A 21,324-nucleotide genomic window follows, 5' to 3' on the forward strand; every position below is an offset into this window, starting at 1 on the left:
GACTCCCAGGCAGAGGGGTGAAGAAGGCAGCCGGGCTTCGTAGCCCTGGGGCCGGTTCAGTGCTTCTCCAAAGCCCTAGCAAGCAGCTCGTTCAGCCGGTTTACCATCGGCCGGGGGTCTTCGTTCAGTCCTGCCATTATCATGGCATTGTCATATATCTGCGGGCAAAGAAGCCAGAGGCGGTCACGTTGCCCAGGCAGCAGAGTCAGAAGGCAGCCAGAAGGCACAAGCGGCAAAGAGGTGGCAGCCATGGACTCTTCTTCACAGTCTCCCACATCAGGGTGGCAAAGAGGCCTCTCACAGACTCACTCACTCACTCACTCCCTGGCCCCATTCAGATAACAGCTCTTCCAATTCCCTCACCTTTGTGCGCCAACAGGATCTAGGACAGTATTTCTCAACCTTGGCAGGTTTAAGTGTGGGAGTTCTGGGAGTTGAAGTCCACACACCTTAAACCTTCCAAGATTGAGAAACACTGCTCTATGACAACAATTTCAGCAAATAGCAAAGGAGGTTGAAAAGCTATCATTTCTCATTTTCTGCCTTTTTTTTTCTTTCTGGGGGAAAGTGTTTTAATAGAATGGTGCACTGAGGATTAGCACCATCATGGATGGGCTCGGGGACATATACTCACTCCACAAAAGTGTGAAGGACAAGACAGAGTGGTGGAATTGAGCCTGCTCCCAGCACAAAGGAACTCTACCTCACAATAATTAGCAAGAAAGGAATTAATGTTTGTATTTACATTCATTGGAGAGGAAGAGATTACAAGAGCGTAAGCAGGCACACAATGCGGAATACACATCGAACAGAATGCAGTGGCGCTGCTTGTTTAAGCAATCTCTCCACTCTGACTGGGGGGGAAAGAGCAAAAAAAAAGTTTCTGTAGGCAATCTCTCCTGTGCCTGACCTTTTTTTTTTTCTTCAAACCCCCCCCCCTCCCCAGAGCAGAGAGATTAGAGAAGAGTCACAAAAGAGTAAACAGGCACACAATGGAGAATACACCAGGCCATTTGCATACCATGCTTGCTGCTCCCAGCCCCAAGCATGTTCAGGGCTGCCTCATTGCTTTTGATGTGTATTCCCATTGTGTGCCTGCTTATTCTCTTGTAATCTCTTCCTCTCCACTCTGTTTTTCCTACCTTAAATTTATTTGTGTGCGTGTGTGCATACATGCCAATAAATCTTCAGGTCAGTCTTCACTCCCAGAAACTGCCTGGCTAAGTCCAGGCAGTTTTCTTGGTAATGGGTGGCTTGCCCTGAAGCTGAGAAAGAGGGATGGGCCTGAAGTCACCCAGCTAGACAAGTGGTCATAACCCAAGGACTACCTGTATATTTTTAGTTTTGTAAAAATGAATCCATAAATATTTTCATATGCATTTTATACAATGGCTATACTTACACAACATTCTTATCCATGAGTTATTAACCCAGTCTTCTGGGTTGACAGACACCTGATTGTAAACTACCCAAATGTGGGCTTGTACAACATGCTTGGCTAATAATGGTTAGCTAGACTGGGCTTCTGTGTTCTGCAAGCAAGTCATTTTTCCTAATTAGCATTCCTACAGATTATTTTTCCTTCACACAATGTGTTTCTGTTGAGTAAAAAATACATATATGCAAGTTGAGTTACAACTGCAATACTCTATTCTGAGTTCCACACAGATTTTTCAAATGCAAACTGGGTGAAGTCTACATTAAAGGGCATGCTTCCACCCATCCTCTTATGGTTACTGCAGCTGTACAAGAGACATGACCAGGAATCACGCAAACATCCTGAAGAGCTGCCCAACTACTTATCTTTTCCTCACAGTGGGGAAAAAGATTCAATCATTCTCAGGGTGGACAAAAGCCAAGATACAAGAAAGCACCTTTTTGGATTTGTGAGGGCAGCAAACTCCTTCCAATTTCAATTTCAGGATTACACAAGCAGCACCTAACCTCTAACCCCTCTCCTAAAGACGTGATGGATCTCAGGAGAAAGCAATACATGAATGCAGACATTCCTCTTGGGTGCTCTCCAAACTTCCTTCCCCAGCTGACTTTAAAAAAAAAACTATATATGTATGTATATATTTCCAAATGCTACAAAACAAATGCCAGTCTCCAGCATTTTCCAAGAATGCATCTGAAAATTATAATTTCCAGGAAATACAGATGGTAGGAAATTGCAACCTACTGAATGGGTAACTGCCAGCGCATGTCAGTGTGCATCCCACACTCAAAATTCCCATTGTATCTACCAGCCCTGGAAAGGTGCCTACCTGATGGTGCCCTAATTCAAAAAAAGTCAAGCCATTCAGAGCTTTACTTTGACCAGCAGTCAATGCAACTCACCTGGTCAAGCAGCATTTGGGCCAGGTCAGGCTGGTCAATTCGTAACTGGTTGAGTTTCTTGACTAGCACATGTCTAGAGAAGAAAGAGGCAATATAAGAGCTGCAGGCCAGAAAGAAGGAGAGAACCCTTCTCTAAGAGATGCCTCCAAAAGCAGGCAGTCTCAGAGCTCCCTGGATGACTTCTCTCCCATACCCAGCATTGATCTCCAGCGTGGGTTGCAGGATCTGGGCTCGCTCTTCGCTGGTCTTTGCCAGCTGTTGCATGCGCAGGAAGTGACGGGCAGCACCCATCTCCAGCACTGTGATCATGGCTGGATGCGAATCCAGATGTGGAGTCACCTGTAGGCAAGCCAAGAGACCCGAGCAAAGCCCAAACAGGACCTTGGGGCTTGCTCTGCACCCCAGGAAGCTGCCATGCCGACACAAGTAACCTTTTCCCCCAAGCCTGTAGATTTTAGGCCTACTCACTCCTCCCCTCACCGCATTTCATACCGGGGCTGCAGAAATAACTAATCACGACCACCAAGAGAAATGTCCATTCAGTTTAAACCCTGACTTCAGTGATCTGAAATGGGAAGGAGGATCAAGTATGGCTCATTGACAGGGCTCCATTTGCAAGGAGTGCATGAAGGATCCCCAAAGTAGCCCGTGCCGGCTTGGGAAAGAGGACGACTGTTGTGGATGTGCAACTACTGTAGTAATTAGAGGAGGAGACTGTCCAGGGATCGTAAGCACAAGAGCCATGCACAACCCACCACTTCTCCATGCTCTTTATCCCACTTCTGGACTTCCCCACTGAGGTTACTTGCTATGGGAAATGGAATTGAAGCCCAGGCTCCTAGTATGTTACAGCCCTGGGGGCTCCTAGGACGGTTTTTATTTTTTTTATTTATTTATTTACTTGCTTACTAAAGTAAAGGTAAAGGTTTCCCTTGACGTTAAGTCCAGTCGTGTCCGACTGTAGGGGGCGGTGCTCATCTCCGTTTCAAAGCCGAAGAGCCAGCATTTGTCCATAGACACTTCCGTGGTCATGTGGCTGGCATGACTACATGGAACGCTGTTACCTGCCCGCCGAAGCGGTACCTATTAATCTACTCACATTTGCATGTTTTCAAACTGCTAGGCTGGCAGGAGCTGGGACTAGCAACGGGAGCTCACCCCGTCACGCGGATTCGAACCACTGACCTTCCGATTGGCAAGCTCAGCGGTTTAACCCGCAGCACCACTGCGTCCCCTCACTTACTTACTATCCCACCTTTATTATTTTTATAAAATAACTCAAGGTAGCGAACATACCTAATACTCCCTCCTCCTCCTATTTTCCCCACAACAGCAACCCTGTGAGGTGAGTTGGGCTGAGAGTGTGTGACTGGCCCAAGGTCACCCAGCTGGCTTTCATGACTAAGGCAGGACTAGAACTCACAGCCTCCTGGTTTCTAGCCCATTGCCTTAACCACTAGAGCAAACTGGCTCTCCTTCTTCCACCCACACCCACCAAGCATGGCCTCCTTCATCTCTTACCTTGATAGTGGCCACACGTGAGCCAAGGGCATTCCTCATCCAGGCTAGGAGGTCCTCCACCTCTTGGGAGCTCAGGCAATTTTCAGCTGAAGTGGGAGGATGAAAGTCACCACAGGAGCAGAATTTCCAGGAGAGAAACAACAAACTGAATCAAAGCTAGAAAGAGGTGATTCCTTGTCTAGTCCCAAAGGGATCTAAAGAGCCTTTCCTTGGCCTTGCTACAGCTGACCAATACAGACTCTTCCTTACTCCCTACATCTCCCTCAAAATCACAGGCCGACTTTGCTTCTGACAGCATTAGAATCCACTTTCTTCTCCAGAGTATAAGGCAGTCATTTCTGCCCAAGGAAGGCCCCAATGATCAGAAACTGCTCCCATCATGCACCTACCTGAGTAACTTTCCTCAAACTTCTCCTCCTTGTAGTGGTCAACAGCAATATCTGTCTCTACTGAGATCAGTTTCTTCTTGTCAAACTCTTGTAGGTGCAGAAGAGTCAGCTCATCAAACTGCTTATAGCAGAAGAGCACCTGGTGGCCCAGAGACAGGGTGGGTTCAGCTCAAAACAGCTCCAACAGAGCAATTCCTCTCTTCCCACATACACACTTGGCTCGCCTCTGACTTCCACAGGCTCTTCACTTACTGTCTGCAGCAAGCAAGCCATACCCTTTTGAGATGCAGGAGCTCACAAGCCCCAGGAACCCTTGTTACAGATACTGGATTCTGGATTCTGACATCAGCAATTTGACAAGGGCCTGGGGGGAGGGGAAAATGGGGGGAGTAGCAGAGTGAGAAAGAAAACATGGACCAAAGCTATCTAAAGAACACAGACATGCAAAACCAGTAAGTATTTAGACCAGGTGAAACGGGAAGCTAGCCCAAGATGAGAAACTGTTCAACAAGCAGAAAACACAGCCCAGCTGAGGTGCACCTAAGTCAAGGACAACAGCCAAAGCAAACAATGGACTGCTATAAAAGAAGAGTTCAGAGAGGAATTGCTGGGGAAACACTCCATGCACATGCAACATCTGAAATTGCAAACATGCTTGCTTGCTTCCTCCCTCCACTCCTCTCAGGCTCCCCCACCAGTTGCCTGCTGAGGGTTCACTAAGTATGTGAGAGCGAAAAGTGTACGTGTGAAAGTACTCGAGCAAAATTTGGCTAGATCATGCTTATTAAAGGTAGAGGATTAACAAAAGATTCTTCGTGTACTGTCCTGCATTTAGTGTGGATTATGTACTTATCCTTGATCCCTCAGAGAGGGTGTGAGTGTGTTCCCCATACAGACCCCCAACCACTTACCAGGGCTACATCTCCAGCAATCTCAAGACACCCATTCCTGCCATTTACAACCCATGGGCCATGGCAAGTGGGGAGAACTGGTTGAGTGCACCTCAAAAGGTGGTGAAAGAAAGACTGAGCAACCATGAGTGAAATACAATGCCCTGAGCTTGCCAAAAAAAACCCTCCTTGTGGGGAAAGAGCTTAGCTCCTTGCAGAACAAGGCTGTTCTGACAACAGGGACCATCAGCACCTGACTCTGCTCCAGATGGCAAGCCGTTGGGACTTCCACCCACCAAGCACCAGTGCAAACGCGTGCTCCCCAGAACCCGCCTTCTCGCTTTTTAGCTCCAGCCTCCGAACCTCTTTGCTCACCTCAGCGTTTTTCTTCTTCATTGCTTCATAGTACGGAGAGTGTTCAGCCAAGTAGCGAGTGGGAGTGCATAGATAATAGATCTTTCTGCTGCCAGCTGGCATACGGCTGGCATATTCTGGGAGGCTGGTTAATTGGCCTGGAGGCAGCACCGAGGACTCATACCGCAGCAGCTTTGCAACTTCCTCCTGGGAAGGATGTCTTGTCAGTCACGAGGGAAAGAAATGTGAGCAGGCTCACCCACCCTCCTTGACTAGCCCCAGCTGGCATCTCTTTCATAGGGCACTACGGTGTTAGAGATCAGGGAGCCCCTTGGGTCACCCAGCAAGAGCTCCAGCATACCTTGGCTTCCTGCTCAGCCAGCATGACAATTCCCTCGCGTATAAACAGTCCGTAGTCCTCAAAGAATGTGGCGTATTTTTCAGGGTCCTTCTTACTTTGGTCAATGAAGAACTTGATCAGCCTCTGCTGCAAAACCTCTCTGAGCTTCCTGCACAAGATGATCACACCCAGCATTAGTAGGAAAAGAAAGGGAAGAAGAACATGCTGCGGAGCCAAAACTGGCAGTAACTACAAGGCATTACTTCTCCCCAACTCGCACCTAACTGATTTGATCCAAAAACATCCAAGGAGCATACCAAGATCTTAGGCTGCAATGGAGGGAGGGAGAGGTCCACAGTTCAGCTGAATTGTTAATTGACAATATATTCTTAAATGTCTGGGTTTTCTTTCTAAATGTGATAGCTCTCTTCAGATACACACTATCAACAGCCAGAAACAACATGCAACATACCACTTTTATATCAACTATGCTAGGACATCTCAAAAAATATGTCTCTAGTTTGCAGCCATGACAGAGCAAGCTCCAGAGAAGCCACAAGTCACTGCCCACCAAAGGTACACTGGAACCAAGCTTCTTCCTTACCTGACAAGGATACTCTCTTGAAGCAGTTCTCGGCTGAGGTTCAAGGGGATATCCTCGCTGTCCACAACCCCTGCAAGAAAGCAGGGAGGGCAGATAGAGAGGTAAGCTGTGTCTTGCAACAACCCTGCCAACCTCTGGCCTCTTCCTCCTAAATAGGGCTCTTCTCGCTACCTTTCAAGAAACGTAACCATTTGGGTAAGATCTCTGCAGCCTTGGTCAGGATCAGGACCTTGCGACTATAGAGGGCAATGCTGGAGCCTTGCTCCTGGCTCACATCCAACATGGAAGGCTTCTAGGGAGTTAAGAGAGAAACAGAAGAACATGGAGATAGAAATCAGGGAGTTGCAGTGCAGAACCCCATCCTCCTGAGGTGGGGTGAGATCCTCTGTTACAATCTCCTCACATGAGAGCTTTTGATCTCAGGCCATCCAAATGAGGCGAGGCTACCCACCCTTCCCACTCACCACCCCTGGCACGTAAAAGATGCTGCGGATGTTGAGGGGTGCATCAGTCTTGTAATGCAGGATATATCGAGGCTCGTCATATGCATGGGCAATAAAGTGGTAAAACTCTGTGTGCTGCCAATCTCCAATCTCTTTGGGCTCCATCATCCAAAGGGCCTAAGTGAGGGAACAGATCCTTAGTTGAAGGCCAAAAGGGAAGGGGTATCCAAGGCAGAAGCACCAGCGGAGGTGAAAACAGCAACTTCACACAAACATGGTGGCGTTTTGCAGATGCTGCTGGTGCCAGCGGTAATTCTTATTAACCCCAAAGCACTACAGGAGATCTAGATCAGGATCAGGACCTTGCAACTATAGAGGGCACAATTAACATTTCTATAATGCATGGGCGATGGGGTAGAAAAGAGCAGCTTGTCTACAGTGAAAGGGGCCTTCCAAAGGCAACTTCTTCCATACAGTTCTCCTGAAGATGCCAGAGGACTGTGAGACCCCTGCTTGCTAAAATGCCATGTGGCTCAAGCCCAGCTCCAAGGTTCACCCTTACCTGCAGAGTGTTGACACGTTGCCCATTCAGATAGAGAGGGAAACTGATAAAGTTGCTATACTTTATGATGATTTCTAGAAAAGGAAAAGGATGGGTTGAAAACTCTGCCAACCTCCCTCTCTTCCCTCAGTGGGGATCTTCATCCATCCACTGCATGACTGGGGCGCTAATCAGAGGCAGTCACCATACAGACAAGGCACCATTGATGTGGCGGAAGGGAAGGGATTTGAGAGTGCAATATGGGACCATGTAATATATTAGTTAATGACGCTTTTCCTGAACCAATTCAATTCTAAAACCCACTCTAAGTGTTGCTATTAGGCTACCAAGCCTTTCACGGCTTGGTAGCATCTCCCCATATATTCCTTCCAATCATCTTCAGAAGCATTTCTCAGGGGGCCTGGAATACTCTCCCCCAAGAGGCTGACCAGGGCTACACTGAAGGAATAGAACAACTTAAAAAAACAGATCCTATGAGATGGCAAAGGGTTACACACAAGATATTTCCAGAGCATTCAGCAAAGCATCAAGTATGGGTATTATTCCATAGCCTGCCAAACTAAGGACTTTTTTTCCCCAAATTCAGAAGCAACTTGCCATATTTGAAAGTACTTTACAAGGAACCATGCCACTGATGCATCTACCCCAGCAATAACTCCTTGGACTAGATGTGGCTCAATGACCAGGATCCAAGCAGAAGAGAGCTTTCCCCAACATTTGCAGAGACCAAAGCTGGGATCTTACCCATACACAACAGGTTAAGACAGGCCCTGAGCTGTGCTTCTTCCCCACAAGCTAGGCTCTGCATCACATAAAGCGGGTTGAAGAGAGATGACATTGATGTTTATTCAGAGATGAGAAAGCAAGCAAGCTCCCTGCTGTGATTGCTCACCTTTGACTCGCTCCTCACTGGCAAACTCCTTGCAATCTTCCTTTAAATGGAGAATTATTTTAGTTCCAACCTGAACTCCAGAAGCTTCTGAAATTTCGAACGTCCCAGAACTAGGATTAGAAAAGCAAGTCAGAGAAAACAAGCAAGCTGTAATTACAAACTGCAATATGTTGATGATGATTCTCAGTCATCCAGGTGGAATTGTCTGTAGGCTGAGTCATAGCAACTGGATTTCTTTCTTTTTGGTTGAAACATTTCGCTGCTTGTCCAAGCAGCTTCTTCAGTCTGGGCAAAGGTTGGTGAGGGGACCCCATATATGTCTTCCAGGGTGGCTGCATTGTCCATACACCTGAATTAGGATTAGGGTTAATTGTGCCATGGAGGTGTGGATTGTCTTTGGGATGTCTTACTCCTAAATCCCTTGTTCATGCCCAAGTGGATCGTTAAGAGTGGCCTTCCTAGTAAACTTGTAAAGTGGTCGTAATCTTCCTGGGGACTAATGAAAGAACAGCATAAAAAATGGGGGACAAGTTGTGTCTGAGGCCTCTGCCTCTATCTATCCATGGCACAATTAACAAGCCATTCAGGTGTAGGGACAGTGCAGCCACCCTGGAAGACATATATGGGGTCCCCTCACCAACCTTTGCCCAGACTGAAGAAGCTGCTTGGACAAGCAGTGAAACGTTTCTACCAAAAAGAAAGAAATCCAGTTGCCATGACTCAACCTACATACAAACTGCAAACAAGTAAGAGCCCATGGGCTAAGTCCTATCCCCCAAGCAGTAAACCAGTGCGTACCTGACTCTTGTCCTAGTGCAAAATTTGCAAGACCAGCTCTTCCCAATGGAATGTAACATTCCAGTGCCCATTATCTGGGCACCAATTTCTGCAGAAGTATCAGAAACATCTTGCAGAGAATAGGCCTTCTCTTCTGCTCAGCCCTTTTAAATTTGCCTTCATTCAAGGATTCTAGTTCAGGCAGGCAGGCAGACTCCAAAGCCCCTCAATTTTCCAGCAAAGCTTAGAATGCTCCATGCAGCCCTTTAATCCAGGGGTCCCCAACCCCCGGGCCACGGACCGGTATCAGTCCGTGGCCTGTTAAGAACCGGGTCGCACAGCAGAAGGTTAGCAGTGGGTGAGCGAGTGAATTTACAGCCTGAGTATTTACAGCCGCTCCTCATCACTCACATTACCGTCTGAGCTCTGCCTCCTGACAGAGAAAGCAAGCCCACTGGCTGCTATCTCCAAACGGCGCGAAAAAAAAAGAATAAAGAGTCAGGAAAAAGAAGAAGTGCTTGAATCATCCCGAAACCATCCCCCACCAGTTCATGGAAAAATTGTCTTCCACAAAACCAGTCCCTGGTGCCAAAAAGGCTGGGAACCGCTGCTTTAATCATTCAGCTGCAGCCCCTCACCCAAGCCTCTGCTACATCCTTACCCATCTGAACGCCAGCAATAACTGAAGCTATCTGGCTCTGCTGACTTGGAGAAAACTTCCACTTGATTAGCCACCATAAAGACTGAATAGAAGCCCACTCCAAATTGGCCAATAATCTTACTGCTGGACTCTGTTTGGCTCTGCAGTACATCCAGAAAAGCCTGTAGATACAACATCGGCAGGCTAAGTGCATGGAGGGGAACCCAACTGGTTTGCCTCCCCTTCCCACCACCCCTGCTTGCAAAGAACCAAATACCTCCCTGGTTCTTGAGAATCCACAACCAGCGTATCACCTGAGCATTTGTCCCTAAATATTCTTGTTCTTTATTTAAATACCATTCAAGAAAATAGCAGTATGTTTATATCTTCTACGTAAAAGATACATGTATTCAGACACACGTGCGCGTATAGGTTTACTGTTCGTTTTTTTGTGTTGCACACTGCCCAGAGTCACAGTATTTGAGTTGGGTGGCCTTATAAACCAACCAACCAACCAAATAAATGGGAATGTGCAAAATGAAGCCAATTACCCCCAGAAAGCTCAGGTTTTCTCCCAGACTAGCGATACAAATGTTTTAAAAAATGTTTAGATGCAAAGCAATTGAATTACAAAGCTAAAAATGGCAGCAGGTTTTATTCAACAAATGTACAAGACATTCTGTGGAGACGAAGGCTCTGTTTGTCCTTCAAAGGTACTCCAATATGCAAAGCCACACCAACAAGATTAGCCCCCCCTCTTCACCTTACCTTGGAGCCAGATCTAGCAATGGTCCCTAAATTGGACAGAAGTTCTTCATGGTTCATCCCAATTCCAGTGTCCTGCAAGCAGCAGAATAGAAAAGAAGCCCCTCACACACCTAGTACTGCACTTTGGGATGCGTGGGGAGAGGCTCCTTCTCTGACCCTCCCTCACCTTTTCACACAGAGACAAGAACCAGATTAAATGACAGCACCACTTCTGATATTTTGCCCTGACAGCGATGACCTAAAAGCTGGTACAGTGCAGGAAAGGTAAAATCAAACCTACCTTACCAGACCATAAAGCCCATGTTGTAACCTGAGTCAAGCTCAAAACTCAGCCTAGCTGCAATGCTAAGTTTTAAATCCTCTCCCCGCTGGGAAAATTCCCAAAGTATTCGAATTCCTTTCCCAGCTTCTTCTTTCTGGAACAAGCTAGAGTCTCCTGGAATCAACCTCACTGGCAACTGACTTGCCAAACAGCCTTCAGCTAACCCTTGAACCCACTGAATAGCAAGAGTGACATGTTGCTCTTTACATGTCATGAAAGAAGAGAGTCCTGCTCCTCTAACTGCCCAGGTGTTGCCCCAACAGTTTTGCAGGACAGTTTCCATTTGGGAAGTCAGTGAACACATTTGGAATTTTACTGAACATGGCTATTATGCATTTCCAAAAGGACTGTGATAAAGATGCTTGCATCTATTTGTTAGATTCTACACTATACCTTTCCTCAACAGTTAAGACGATATACGTTGTGTTCCTTTTAATGTTATTACTGTAGCAATAATTCTCTGTGGTAGTTCAGAAAGAAAGGTTGCAAGTAACCCACAATTCACCAAATGAATTTCCATGATTGAGGGCAGACATAATCCTGGGCGTCCTCAGTCTTAGTCCAACATCCTAAATTTAACTCATGGAACCTATGGGGGAAACTACAAGTCCAAGAACACACATTTACATTTCTAACTGCCTAGGACCACTATTCCTCTTTGACATCTTTTTAACATTTTAACGGAATCTAAAAGTAAACGTCAAGAAGGCAAGAAGGCAGCAGATAGCAATGGATGCACAGATGAGCATACGGTCGTACACTTTCTGAGTGCAATATCATCTTCTTGGATGTCACAACCAACAATTTTGTTAGTAGCCAAATAAACAACCAAGGAAAAAACCAAACAAACCTACCCAAATCATTGCTTCGGGAACTGATTCTGAAAAGACCTCTCCCCTATTCCATGTAACATCACAGCCAATGGTGGGGGAGAGAGAACACACACTACAGATCCTACAGGAAACTGGATATACTGCAGCAAACGTGGAACTGAAAGCTGGACATTAGTGCAGCAAAAAAAAATATAAATTCTGAAGCATTTCTCCAATTTGTTTAACTTTCTCTAGCTGCATCTGACAAACAGAGGAGTTGCAGAACTCCCCAAAGCAGCGAGAGCTAGAAAATGAAGGGTGCCGGATCTTTCTACCTGCCATCGAGATGACTATCAGCAAAGCAGAGTCTCCATTTGTACAAAAGCCTTGAAACGGGGAAGCTGCCCAAACGCAGCTAAACGGCCTCAAGGAACTACAGCACCAACTCCTACCTGGATGCCAACCACAGCCTTCTCCTTGTCTGTCTCCAGATCAATCCTGAGTTCAGGCAGGGCCTTTCCTTCAGACACCAGTTTGTGGCGCAGCTTCTCCAGAGCATCGCTGCCGTTGGAGATCAGCTCCCGGACGAATACCTGTCAAAGAGTGCACTGAGCTCTGCAGAGCGAAGGGGCTTCTTAAGCCCGGCGGGGCAGCAGCTCCACGTCGTCGGCCCCACCCTGGAAGGCTTACCTCCTGCTCAGAGTAGAGGGAGCGGGCCACGATATCCAAAAGTTTCTGGGTCTCGGCCTGGAACTCGTGCTTCGAGGCGGAACCTGCAAAACAAAAGGAGGAGAGTGGCTGCCTCCCAACTCCCCACGAGGAGTCTCCGCCCGGCCTAGCTAGGGCCGCGACGACCTACCTGGGACGCTCTCCGGCCTACTAGGCGACCGGGGCGGCGGCGGTGCCGCCTCTTCGTTGTCCCGGACGGCACGGCTACCGCACGCGCGCCGCGAAGCCCAACTGGGCTGCCCAGGGGACGGCGGCAGCCCTGCAGCCGAGACCGGGCCGAGCGGGGCTCGGCGGACTGGGGCCGCGGCCCTCCGCTCACGCCCGCCGTGGAGGAGGAACGGGAGGGAGGAGCGGCGGCGACAGCTCCCGAGCAGCAACAGCAGCAGCCTCCCCATCGCCACGGCGCGCGCCCCGCCGCTTCCGGCGCCCATGGAACGTCACACCCGGGGAGGGCGCGCCAGCGAGGTCACGGCCGAAGTGGGCGGGGCTCGCCCGGCACGGAGGCCCCACGCCCCGCCCAGCGCCTCGACCGAGGCTGGGGGTACGCGCGCGTCCGCGAGCCGGCTCGCTGGCCTCTGGGCGCGTGCAGAGCGCGGCCTGCTCGATGGCGCGCAAGGAACTGGAGGGGGAGATCCACCCGCTCAAGACCGAGGAGCTCCCGGCCTCGCCGGGGAGCGGGGCTCGGGACGCCGAGAAGGAGGCGGGGGGCGGCGCGCAGTCCGGGCGGCTCTCGCAGTGGCGCACCGCGGCCTTCTTCCTCTCCCTCTACCTCTGCCTGGGGGTGGCGTTCGCCTTCTCCTTCGTCATCCCCTGCCCCGTGAGGCCCGCCTCGCGGACGGCCTGGAGCAGGACCTACGACGACGCAGGTGAGGCGGGCGGGCAGGTGAGGCGGGGCTCTCTCGGCCCTGGAGGCCACTGCTCGAGGCCTGCGCTCCTCTCTTCTCTTGCAGCGGCGTACGCCTTCCTGGCCGCGGGGGACGCCGACAGGGACCGAGTGCAAGACGTGCTCGTGGCTTTCCAGGCCGCCCCCGGCCGCCGGAACACCAGCGACGCCGGCGACCGCTCTTGCTCCGGAGAAGGTAATGGCGAGGGAGCTGAAGCCGCGGAGCCGAGCCGCTGGGGCTGGAAGGCGGGAGGGGGCGGGCGGGCGGTGGCTGATCGACCGCTCCTTCCTCCGCCGCCTCTTGCAGGCTTCGCCTCCCCCTGTGCCTTCCTGGCAGCGCATTCGGGCACCAACGGCAGCACGCTGTGGGAAAGGCCTGTGGCCGAAGACCTCCTTTCGATGGACTGTTCGGTGGAGCACGGTGGCTCTCCAGCCTGCCTTATCAGCGGGAATCCCGCTTTTCTAGCTCTTCTCGACCTGGAAACAGGTACCTTTTCTTTGGAGCCAGGAGGCTCGGGGAGGTCTTGTTTCTGGGGAAAGAGGCACGGATGCAGTCCCAGAGAAGGGAGCTGAAAACAGAAGTGCATTGGCATCTCACCAAACAAAGAGGTGGCGTAAGCATTGTTTCCATTGGTGTGTTGCCTTCACGCTATGCGATAGTAGGGGATGGCAATAAGCTGAGTACAAATTTCTTCCTGCCTGTATTGCTCTCGCTGTTTCCCGATGACAGATGGAATCTCCCTGTTAGCATAAGTTTACCGTGTCTGAAATGACTTCCAACATCCAAGGCACAAGGAGAACTTGGTTTGTGTCCTGTTTTTGTAAATGGCACAAGGCTCCTTTAGCAACCATTAGTGGCTGAAGGCTACTTCTGGATGGTAGCTCTGAGACATCATGCTCCAATAGAAGCTCTTTGGTCTGATCCAGCACGGGGCTTCCTAGGTCAGACACAGTGACTCCCTAGCGAAACAGGACCCCTACTGTGATTCTGCAAAAGCATGGAGCTTTGGCTTCTGTGGAAATCTTGATTCTCCTGGCATGTGGTGGCAGGGTTTTTGCTCCTTGTTCAGTTGCAAAGACACATGGGTCTGCTGTTTCCTCCTCAGGTCGCAGCACTTTTCTCCCATCCTTAAAAAACTGGCGTAAGAATGGCAAAATGAGCTGATCCCACGTGAGGAGTGACCCTCCCCTATCTGGTTCCTCTTGTGGTGAACAAGTGGACAGATGAGCAAACCTGTTGTTTCTCCTTTTCTCTGTTTAGAAGTTGCATTTCTTCAAAATATTGCTGCAGGGTTTTCCAGCCCATCTTGGAAAAAGATGTTTAGTTTAGGGCAAGGGTATCCACACCAGTGTTCAAGATACAGTATCAACAAGACTTCCCTGCTGGCCTGTCAAGAGGCTGCTTGCGAAGGGAGCACATAATAAAAGCTCCTGGTTTCTTGTTGGACACCTTTATATGGGGAATGGGTGACACATATAGCTGCTGACTGTGATGGTATAAATGCCAGAGTGTAGATGGGCCAAAATGGTACAGTATGTGAGGCCACATGTTGCAGTAGATGCTTTCAGTGACTTAACTGAAGTGAATGCTCAGGGCTCCAGAATCAAAGCCGATATGTGGGAGAGGCAGGCAGGCACTTTCTAGCCTGTCTTTTACCTCCCAGGGCCCTTTCTGAATCAGCAGTACCTCCTGTTTTTTCTTAGGCCAGACTCGGTGGCATGAGGCAGCCAACTTTGGGGCTAACTCTACAGTCCTGAGTCCCTTACTGAAGATCCCTGATATCGACAGAGATGGTGTGCCTGATTTCTTGGTCTTTGCTGCAGCAGGAGAGGAGGTAAGAATGTTGGAGCAACAAGGTCCTCCTGCCTATTCCAGAAGAATTGGCCTGATTCACTGCAGCATCAGGGGCCTGGTTGCCATGGCAACTGTGCCTGATAATGGAAAATAACCAGGTGACTCCAACTTTTAAAAAGGGATTATGGGGCAATATTAAGTTCCAAATCAAATCTATTACTGTCATAGACCAGCGTAAGGAGCGTCGGGTACAATCAATTAAAAAACATAGAAGATACATCAGAGTCTAAAAAAAATATGAAAAGCTAGAAAGTATTAAAACAGAAAGTGTATGTAAAGGTTTACAAGAATCCAGAAGAAGGGTAGGAGCATTAGATGGGTGTAAAGGAGCATAAAAGGTTAGTATGCGGAAGACTGCATTTATTGAGTTACAGAGCACTCTAACATGGCGAAGTAGGCACTCATTAAGTCTAGTTTGTGGCACAGGTCAGGTCATCATCCACCGAACTTTGAGCGCTGCTGCACAGAACCTGGCAATGTTGTATGTTGTGGCAGGGTTGGTGTCTGAAAGCAGCAGAGAGGTGTAGAATTGTCCTTTGCACCCTGGGTGTTTATGCAGTAATGGTGGGATGAGGCCAGTATGAATGGGTCTGCAGTACAGGCAGTAGAGAAGCTCATTCTTTGTGGTTTCTCTGTGTCCAGAGTCAAGGGGGCATTGTCTCCACAGGCAAGGAAGTTTCCTGGATCAGCCTTCAAGGGTAGGTGAGGGGAAGGCGTGACATCATGCCAGAGCAAAGGCCCTCCGGTGTTTGGGGTCTTTGAGTTTAGTTAGGTACTCTGTAGGGGAGGCAGAGCACCTCTTGGATTCACTGGCCGTAACGGTTGAGGTCCTGGCTGGATCCAGCTGGTGTGTGTCTGCTACATGCTGTTTAATGAGAGGAAGTGTTAAAGAAATTATGCAAGCCCTCCCACAACAACAAACCTCGCTGAAGGGGAGCCAACTTGGCTTGCAGGTAAGTCTCTGCAAAGAAACATCTCACCCTGACAAAATGTACATAGCAGGGTTCCTCACAGATCAGCAGTGGGACCAAGTGCTTTCTAACTTGCACAGAAATTACCCTGGGTTGGGGTTGAGTGGTAGGGTAGCCATGTTTGCTGGAGATAGCAAACTTTCAGGGTGGTAAAATCAAAAACAGGTTGGAAAGAACTCTCCAAACCGGGTGAGTAGGTCAAAAGAGCAGATGTGGTTCTAATCTCAGCCTGTGGGTTTCCGAAATGCACAGAGGGCCTAGGGCTCTAATGTTCCTCAGCCCAGCACGTTTCAAGCAGCAGCCACTGGATGGAGAGATGGCCACCAGGTTACCAGTAACTGGGAAGAGCCTCCTTTCCACAGCAGGATTGGTCAGGGGAAAGAATGGGAACAAAGGATTGCATCATCCCCTCTGTTCCATCCTTTCCCTCATCTTTATTTTTATCTTTAAACATTACAGTGGGGGGGGTTATTACTTCCAGTTGACTGAAAAGGGGGTGTCAGGAATTTATGGGAGGAGGAATGCCATTCTGGAAGAATTTAGAGCAGGGTATCCCATCGTAGGGATGGGATTCCTAGGAGATCTGGAAGATCAGGGGAGGGGGCCTCAGGTAAAGGGAGCAGGAGGCACGACAGACCTCCTGTCAGTCCCAGGGGCCTTCCTTACGCAGCCCAAACTGCCACTTCTTCCAATGCCAGAATCATTTTGTTCAGGGAAGTCCCCTGAGCGCAAGTTGTGTTACTGAAGCATTTCTTGTCCATAAACCAGCAGGTTGTATCTGTTCCCGCTTACCATAAACCAGAAAGACCAGGTTCCGTATTTTAAGAATCCCTCTTCTTTGCTAACCCTTCTGAAGGTAGAACGAGAGCAGTAGCACCGCTCAGGCTAAACTGTTGTGGCTCCAATTTTCTCTGCAGATTAAAAGCTGCTTCTATTCAGGGGCATTTGGCACCCAGATGAAATTCAGTGGAAGCCTGCGCTTGCCAGGGTGGATGGGGCACCTCTTGCATGTCACCGAGAGCGGAGCCCACTACATCCTGTTCTACACAGGTGGGACACAGGTGTGCTTTCCAGGGGTGGAGAAGGTGGGCAGCTGGATGTTCTGTACTTCAGCCTGCTTTACTTGGACCTCTTTCTCTTGGTTTAGTGAAAGCCCTGTTTGCCTACTCTCTGCAACAGCTCTATCGCATGGCTGTAGGCCCAGCAAGCCCAGCCCCCTCCAACCTGAAGGAAGATGCACGCTGGGAGATGGTGATTCATCACAAGGCCCAGCAGGTGCCCTTGGCCAGGTACCTGCTGAAAACCTTCTGGCCTGGAGGCCTGTAGAAACTGAAGCAGCCCTTTGTCTCTTCCATATTTTCTGCTTGCCTCGTCCCCTTTTCTTTATTTGTGAACCGAAGCAGAAGGTCCCCTTGGTCTCCTGGGCACACAAAGCAGGTGCTTGTAAGTGGCTGTAGCAGCAAGGTTTTGGCCTGCACAGCTGTCCGAAAGGCTTGGAAGAATTGGTGTATGGCCTCCTGCAGGAGGTAACAGGTGTTTCCTATTCCTCTTTAGCTCTGGAGACATCCAGTACGTGACGAAGATGTCGGAGAAATCAGGGAGCCATATTTTGGTTGCAAGATCAGCTATGTTGGAGCTGGTGAATGGGCAGCAACTGGGTTCATTGTGGGTTGTTGGTGTGCCACACATCCTGAGGTAATGCCAATATGAGGAATGTTGGTGTTCCCAGCTTTGGCTGTGCAACAGGGCCTTGTGAGAATGCTCAGTCCTCTCTTGAGTTGCAGGGGCAAAGAACTGACTCTGCTGTCTGTTTCTGGTACTCCCTGTATAAGCTGACCCTGGGATGGGGAAAGAAGGGTAAAAGGAGTGTGAACACGCGGGGGGGGGGGTGTTGCTGAATCTGCCATCCCCAAAGCCAGAGGTGCCATTTGAGCATCATCTCATGTCCCACTTGCAGGGAGCCAGTTCTTGGAGCCTTTGGTGCTGATGAGATTGCCGTGGCCATTGAAAGCAGAGTCACACCCAAGACAAAGAAGGTTTGCAAAGGAGCCTGTGGGTGGGGTGCCAAACCAGATCCTTTGGTTCCTTTCAATACACCAGGAGTCTCCAGGTGTATCCACTCAAGCAAGAGGAGCTGGAGATGGATTGTTCCCATGAATGTATATGGAGGCCTTGTCCCTCTCCCTTTTTCTCCCCAGATGCTGGGGCAAATCCACCAAAGTTATTCTGCAGTGTTCTCATATTCAGACCATTGTGTCATCAGAGTCATGTAAAATACACCACCAGATGATTGGGTTTAATGGTGCTTGAGTTAGACCTAAAAAAGGCTCACCAAAATAGATGAGCCATGCCTGCAGTATTCCTGGGGTTTGAGTTTGAGATGTGGAAGATTACGTTTCTTATGGCACAAGAATTGGGCATCAGCTGGTGGTGCACCAGCTAATTCCAAAGTAGTCCAAAGTCATTTACAGTTTACATACGCCCAGAGGAATAGTGTGTGTGGCGAAGTCAAAACTCCCCTGCTCCTAAAGCGCCTGGATCTTCCTCTAATTCTGTATCAGTAAAAGTGAGTTTTTATTCACCAGGCTTCCTGTCTGAGCCTCTGTTGCTGAAGCCAGTGGAGCCTGGTGGTTCCTTTGTGTTCTACTTTCCAAGTTGTGGGATAGGTGAAGCACGCGTCTGCTCTGAGCTATTAGAGGGAGGTGAAGAAAATGGGGTCATAAGCCATCATGCCCTGTGCTCTCCTGCATGACTGTCAGGCAGGTGCCCAGCCTTGCTCTAAGATGTCAGCCAGCTCCTGGGGACAAAAAGGTGGCTGCAACCTGGAGCCCAGCTGCCCTTTAAGGCATCCATTTGTCCTGTAGGTTATAATTGTGGAGGGCAGCTCTGGAGACATCAAGTGGGAGGTGAAGCTGCTTTCAGAAACCTGGAGTCCCAAACCAGCCACTCTTGCAACCGCTGATCGTAGATCCATCTTCCTCTTTTGGGGCCTGTACCAGGAGGAAAGAAATGGAACGGTGAGTAGGGAATGGTCTGTGACAGATGGAAATGAAGTGGGGCTGCCCATGAGGAGCCTCACAGAGCAGCAGCAAGTCAGAAGCTGGCCATAACTGGGAGTGGGGGAATGTCTTCCCAACACCATTCTTTAGGGTCTTTTTCATTTGGGCTCAATTCCCCCCAGAAATCTCTGGGAAGAACCTGTAGTAAAGACAACCCTGGGGTGGCCCATCTGTCCTGGGAAGAGCAAATGGAGCAACTGGGTGACCATCGTTCTACAGGAGGTCTTCACCCAAGTGCCACTGGCCCGGGCTGTTCTTCGGGGGGCCTGGGGGGCCTCACTCTCTTCTGTCCTCCTCTCCAGGGATCTTGGCAGGGGGCCCTGCAGCAGCGGCTGTACCTTTTCCATCCCTCCCTCCCCAATGTCCTTTTGGAGCTGAGCAACAGCACTGAGCCCATAGTGGCCTTCGAAGGTGAGGATGCTCCCTGATCTTTGCCAAATTGCCCAGGCACTGGGGGCTCCTGCTACCATGTCCCCTTTTGGTTCCAGGGTTGCTTTTCGAGCAGAGCCGCCATGCCTGTTACGTGCTGCTGGCAGGCCCCCAGGCCGGCAGCTCTCCCGGGAGGGTGGTCCTGTCAAAGCGGAAGCTGAAGGAAGACATTTTCGGCAGCCATGTAATCTGGCTCAACCAGATGCCCCAAGATACCGACCAGAATGTCCGGGACCATTTCCACCGAATGAGGTTCCGTAGCTTTGGGTGAAGAGTGCAGCCCGAGAGGGTCTTGGGTCCAAAGCCAGCCAGGGAGAAGTCACCCGGCCTGGGCTCCTGGAACAGTTTGGTTAGTCCGCAGCCAGGATTTGGGTCCCATTCCCTGGACTGGGTGCAGAGGCACGGGGTTAAGCAGCAACAGGAGGGAGGCAGACTTTGTGCCTCATCTCTGACCAAAAGGAGTGTCTGTGCCCCACGGAGGAGAAAGGTGCGGTTCTGACAGATTTCCCGGCACAGAGGCCTCTGATATGTGCATCTGGCCATTTGGCTCTTGGTCATCCATCCCACTGGAACAGCAGACTCTGCACGGCTGGGCTGCTGTAACTGCATCAGCCCCCGAAGTGCCTTGAGGGCCCTCTCAGTGGCACAGCCTGCTTGGATCCTGCGACTTCCTGGAAGAACCCTGTGTGGAGCAACTGGAGCAGCTCCATCTGCCTTGGCCACCTCTGCTCCCGTCCCGAAGCAATGCAATCAAGCTTGTTCAGGCACTCAACCTGGCAGGTCAACTTTGCCAGATCCCATCCAAGGCAAACATCTCTTCTGCTGCCTCCTTTTCTGACTGCGCCCAGGCCTCAGGAGCTGCTTTTTCTGTCACAGTCTGAGATGGAGGAGCTTTGCAGAGCTGGATTTCATTTGTCTGGCCTGTCCCAGGTACAGACTTGCAGTTTCAATAAATTCAGCTTTTGCCCACAAAGCTTGAAACAGCATTTGTTTCTCTGTGCTCCCAATACCATAAGAGCCAGGAACAGCCCAGCAGCAGCAGGGTAGGGACTAGAACCAATTGGATTTCCTGCTGGGGAAAAGAAAGGAGCAGCACGTTCCTCCGTGTGATGCCTGGTGGGGTTGATTGGGGCTGGGCAGGGCGTGGCATGGCTAGACCAGGCACTGGGTCCCGTCTTGTCAGGGAGGTCAAGGCAACGACCACGAGGGGCTTTGGAGACACCATCGAGGCTCATGGGGCTTGGCCCTTTCATTCCTAATTCTGGGGACTTGGGGGGAGCGAGGCTCTTCCTTTAGTGTCTTCCTGTCTCCTCCGTGGACACATGGAGCTCCCGGTTGATGGTAACCCTTTCTAGGGGAGGGTTAAATTTCACACCAGCCAGGTGGGTCCTCAGGGTCTTGGCCACAAAGGAAACCACACACAGCATTCCCTTTTTGCCTGACCGGCTCTGTTCTGCTAGTGGCTGCCTGAGATGCAGCTCTGCTTTCGTAACCGCTCACGGTGCTGGGCGTTCTTCTGGGGGGTGGGGAGCTTGGCCACTACTTCACTCCCAGCGTAATCTCTTCTGACAGCAAAGCTGCTTAAGCATTCTCGGCTTCCTTCTTGGACAGCGCTCTTGATCTGCTTCCCTGCCTCTAGTGGCTTCAGGCTAAAATTAACCCTGCATGGTTATTTGCCAGGATTAGTTTTCTAGGGAAGGCTGTTTCATGACATAGTTAAGCACGTCAGTGCACAGAGCTGTTG

At 50.0% G+C, this 21,324-nt stretch overlaps 2 protein-coding genes across 3 annotated transcripts; one reads left to right on the plus strand and one right to left on the minus strand.

The window, feature by feature from the left end:
* Positions 1-5: 5 nt before the first annotated feature.
* TRAP1 (TNF receptor associated protein 1) lies at positions 6-12,817 on the minus strand. The gene is made up of 17 exons (XM_063315175.1): positions 12,514-12,817; positions 12,345-12,427; positions 12,107-12,247; positions 10,521-10,592; positions 9,774-9,934; positions 8,336-8,445; positions 7,444-7,517; positions 6,903-7,058; positions 6,610-6,730; positions 6,439-6,508; positions 5,856-6,003; positions 5,516-5,701; positions 4,251-4,389; positions 3,862-3,947; positions 2,534-2,679; positions 2,341-2,413; positions 6-158 (listed from the first exon to the last, which is right to left on the minus strand). Exons 1-17 carry the CDS (start codon positions 12,812-12,814, stop codon positions 57-59), a joined length of 2,169 nt encoding a protein of 722 aa, XP_063171245.1. The 5' UTR covers positions 12,815-12,817; the 3' UTR covers positions 6-56.
* Positions 12,818-12,913: 96 nt separating this feature from the next.
* On the plus strand, positions 12,914-20,553 carry FAM234A (family with sequence similarity 234 member A). 2 transcript variants are annotated; one of them, XM_063314635.1, is made up of 11 exons: positions 12,914-13,249; positions 13,334-13,462; positions 13,574-13,753; positions 14,971-15,101; positions 17,010-17,142; positions 17,240-17,381; positions 17,647-17,787; positions 18,050-18,128; positions 18,957-19,056; positions 19,454-19,562; positions 19,640-19,780. In XM_063314635.1, exons 1-10 carry the CDS (start codon positions 12,988-12,990, stop codon positions 19,540-19,542), a joined length of 1,386 nt encoding a protein of 461 aa, XP_063170705.1. In that variant the 5' UTR covers positions 12,914-12,987; the 3' UTR covers positions 19,543-19,562; positions 19,640-19,780. The 2 variants fall into 2 exon arrangements, with proteins under 2 accessions (XP_063170705.1, XP_063170704.1); XM_063314634.1 differs by having other exon boundaries at positions 12,917-13,249; positions 18,957-19,109; positions 19,640-20,553.
* Positions 20,554-21,324: the final 771 nt, after the last annotated feature.

This window comes from Candoia aspera, chromosome 14, assembly GCF_035149785.1.
Source record: "Candoia aspera isolate rCanAsp1 chromosome 14, rCanAsp1.hap2, whole genome shotgun sequence".
In the NCBI taxonomy this organism is placed as follows: Eukaryota; Metazoa; Chordata; class Lepidosauria; order Squamata; family Boidae; genus Candoia; species Candoia aspera.

What these genes read in the sequence shown, in the direction of transcription:
- FAM234A (XM_063314634.1), top strand. Translation starts at nt 12,988, where the DNA reads ATGGCGCGCAAGGAACTGGAGGGGGAGATCCACCCGCTCAAGACCGAG. An exon ending in CAGCAGGTGCCCTTGGCCAG is followed by an intron (nt 17,382 to 17,646) that starts GTACCTGCTGAA and finishes ATTCCTCTTTAG; the next exon opens with CTCTGGAGACATCCAGTACG. An exon ending in GGTGTGCCACACATCCTGAG is followed by an intron (nt 17,788 to 18,049) that starts GTAATGCCAATA and finishes TCCCACTTGCAG; the next exon opens with GGAGCCAGTTCTTGGAGCCT.
- TRAP1 (XM_063315175.1), bottom strand. Translation starts at nt 12,814, where the DNA reads ATGGGCGCCGGAAGCGGCGGGGCGCGCGCCGTGGCGATGGGGAGGCTG. An exon ending in TTGCTAGATCTGGCTCCAAG is followed by an intron (nt 9,935 to 10,520) that starts GTAAGGTGAAGA and finishes TTGTATCTACAG; the next exon opens with GCTTTTCTGGATGTACTGCA. An exon ending in ACGCTGGAGATCAATGCTGG is followed by an intron (nt 2,414 to 2,533) that starts GTATGGGAGAGA and finishes TTTCTTCTCTAG; the next exon opens with ACATGTGCTAGTCAAGAAAC.